The sequence below is a fragment of the Mercenaria mercenaria genome, chromosome 12 (assembly GCF_021730395.1).
Source record: "Mercenaria mercenaria strain notata chromosome 12, MADL_Memer_1, whole genome shotgun sequence".
Taxonomy (NCBI): Eukaryota; Metazoa; Mollusca; class Bivalvia; order Venerida; family Veneridae; genus Mercenaria; species Mercenaria mercenaria.
Genome location: NC_069372.1, coordinates 49,578,966 through 49,581,370, shown reverse-complemented (window position 1 = coordinate 49,581,370; position 2,405 = coordinate 49,578,966). Strand labels below are relative to the sequence as shown.

At 33.3% G+C, this 2,405-nt stretch overlaps 1 protein-coding gene across 1 annotated transcript; it reads right to left on the bottom strand.

The window, feature by feature from the left end:
* Positions 1–2,405, bottom strand: LOC128547564 (nucleolar protein 58-like). Its single transcript, XM_053520567.1, has 2 exons — positions 1,940–2,405; positions 1–871 (listed from the first exon to the last, which is right to left on the bottom strand). Exon 2 carries the CDS (start codon positions 856–858, stop codon positions 1–3), a length of 858 nt encoding a protein of 285 aa, XP_053376542.1. The 5' UTR covers positions 859–871; positions 1,940–2,405.

Here is a 2,405-nt window from a genome sequence, read left to right as displayed (position 1 = left end):
TCATTGCGATGCTTTATTGTCCTCATCAACACTGACCTTGTTTCCTTTCTCTTTATAGCCACTGTCTCCACTCTCCTTTTCCTTTTTCCTTCTGCCTGCACTATTCTTTTCCGTTTTGCCACTACCATCATTCTTCTTTCCCTTTTTGCTACTGTCATCATTCTCCTTTTCCTTTTTCCTTCTTCCTTCATTCTTCTTTCCTTTTTTACCACTGTCATTATTCTCCTTTTCCTTTTTCCTTCTGCCATCTTTCTTCGTTTTTTCATTGTCCTCATTATTATTTCCGTTTTTGCCATTGTCCCCATTTTTCTTTCTTGTTTTTCCATTGCCCTCATACTTCTTTCCCGTTTGACCACTGTCCTCATTTTTCTTTTTCTTTTTATCGTTGCTCTGATTCTTCTTGTTCTTTCTTCTTCTACCTTTACAGGCTTCCTTGTTCAAACATTTTTCCATACGGCTTTGGTCCTCTTTATTCATACCCTGTCCGACACGCTGACTTTCTATTTTTTTGCCACAATGCTTTTCACGTTTCAAAGCAGCCAAGTCATCAGATTTATTATTTTTTTCTTTCCTTTTACTGTCTTTCATTTTCAGTGTTTTTTCTAATTGACCGGAGTTGTCTGCTTTGTGTTTACCAACAACATCTTGTGTGTCTACTTTTACGTCAGCGATGCTGTTTTTCTTGTCTTGGTTACTGTCACCATTACCGGTAATAGCGTTTGAATCTTTCGCATCATCTTCTTTGTAAACTGCGCCATACGCATCGCGTTTAACGATTTTGGTATTCCATAGTATATGCCATGCTTCTGTTCCTATGATCAGCAAACCAACTAGAAGGATGATCCCTATTTGTTTCATTATTTCCGAATATCTGAAAGTAGGTGTTATGTAAATAGAGGAGACTGCCTTTTCATATTGAATGTATCATACGAGTTGAATAAAATAATAAAATGCGAGGCTCTGAATGCCGAGCAATTTATCAATTTAATTGAACGAGTTTAATAAATCAAATGTAAAAGTCACAAATGTAATATTCTAGCCTTTCCTGTCGAAACATAAAAAATTCTACTTTCGTTTACTATATAAACAAGTCAATCTGACCAACGACTCCTACACTATAAACGACGTCGACGTCAAACCTTTATTACACTAAGTGTATTATCATTTTTATTTAATGGCTTTATTACACACCCGCGACGTCAAACATGTGATAAAAATATTTGCAATAATAGAAGGATGATCCCTATTTGTTTCATTTTTTCCGAATATCTGAAAGTAGGTGTTATGTAAATAGAGGAGACTGCCTTTTCGTATTGAATTTAGCATACGAGTTGAATAAAATAATAAAATGCGAGGCTCAGCCGAGTTTAATAAATTCAATATTAAAAGACACTCATGTAATATCCTCTGTTAATATTAAAATTAAGAAGTATTCAGTGATTATTTTATTTCAGGCAAACTGCGCAAACAAATATGGTTGTAATTATATGGGAACATTTTTGTTCAAAAATGCAGTTATATTGTCCTGATTTATATACATGCAGATTATATGCTTAACACCTGTCTTGTAGTGGTATGTAAATAGAATTGCAAACTTTACTTATTTTATACCAAATAATATTTTTTCTACATAGTTTTATAACGATACTTCTTCCGTATCATTATTCATATGGATAAGTGTAGAAAATTGAGGTGGTTTATTTTTCAACTTGGCTAATAGTTTTCTGACACTTTTTATTGTATCAATTGATGGCTCACATTTGAAACAGGCTTTTATTCTAATCCTGCTTTTTATCGAGAGGGTATTTTGTTGACATTTGCCTAAAATAATTATTTATATGTTAAATCAGAAAGTTGTTCTATTGTACGTTTTTAGAAATATACTATAGTCTTTCAAACTGAAAATAAAAAAATAAAAAAAAGTAATCTTTTTACCTACCTAGATATTCTTGATGTGTCTTGCAGAGTGCTAAAATCCGATTTACAAGTGAACCCCGCAAAGCAATACCGTGATGTGATGTAGTAGCCTCTTCCACCTTTTAAAGTAATGGATCCATAATGACACTGTGCTATTTCCGTACAATTACGATTTATTCCGAATGCAATTCCGGCATTCTTTGGCTAATTGCTGGTATAAACAATATCAGCAAACGGAGAATGTCGAAGTTTCTGTTATATATAAACAGATTTTTTTTCTAATATGAAAAAAATCACTAATATACAGTTACGCAAAAGATATTTAATCACTGTCCGTTCGTTATGGATTTATGATATCTCGCCGTTTACTTAAGCTCAAGTGTGAGAAAGTTGTGTATAGCCCTAATTTTACTAAATCGCAATCACGGGCGATAAGTTGTACAAATAACTGTTTTATGAAGTTCTGTTACCGGATACGCTCGTTTTTG

Excerpts from the sequence above, each read along its gene's own strand:
- LOC128547564 (XM_053520567.1), bottom strand. The coding sequence starts at position 858 with ATGAAACAAATAGGGATCATCCTTCTAGTTGGTTTGCTGATCATAGGA.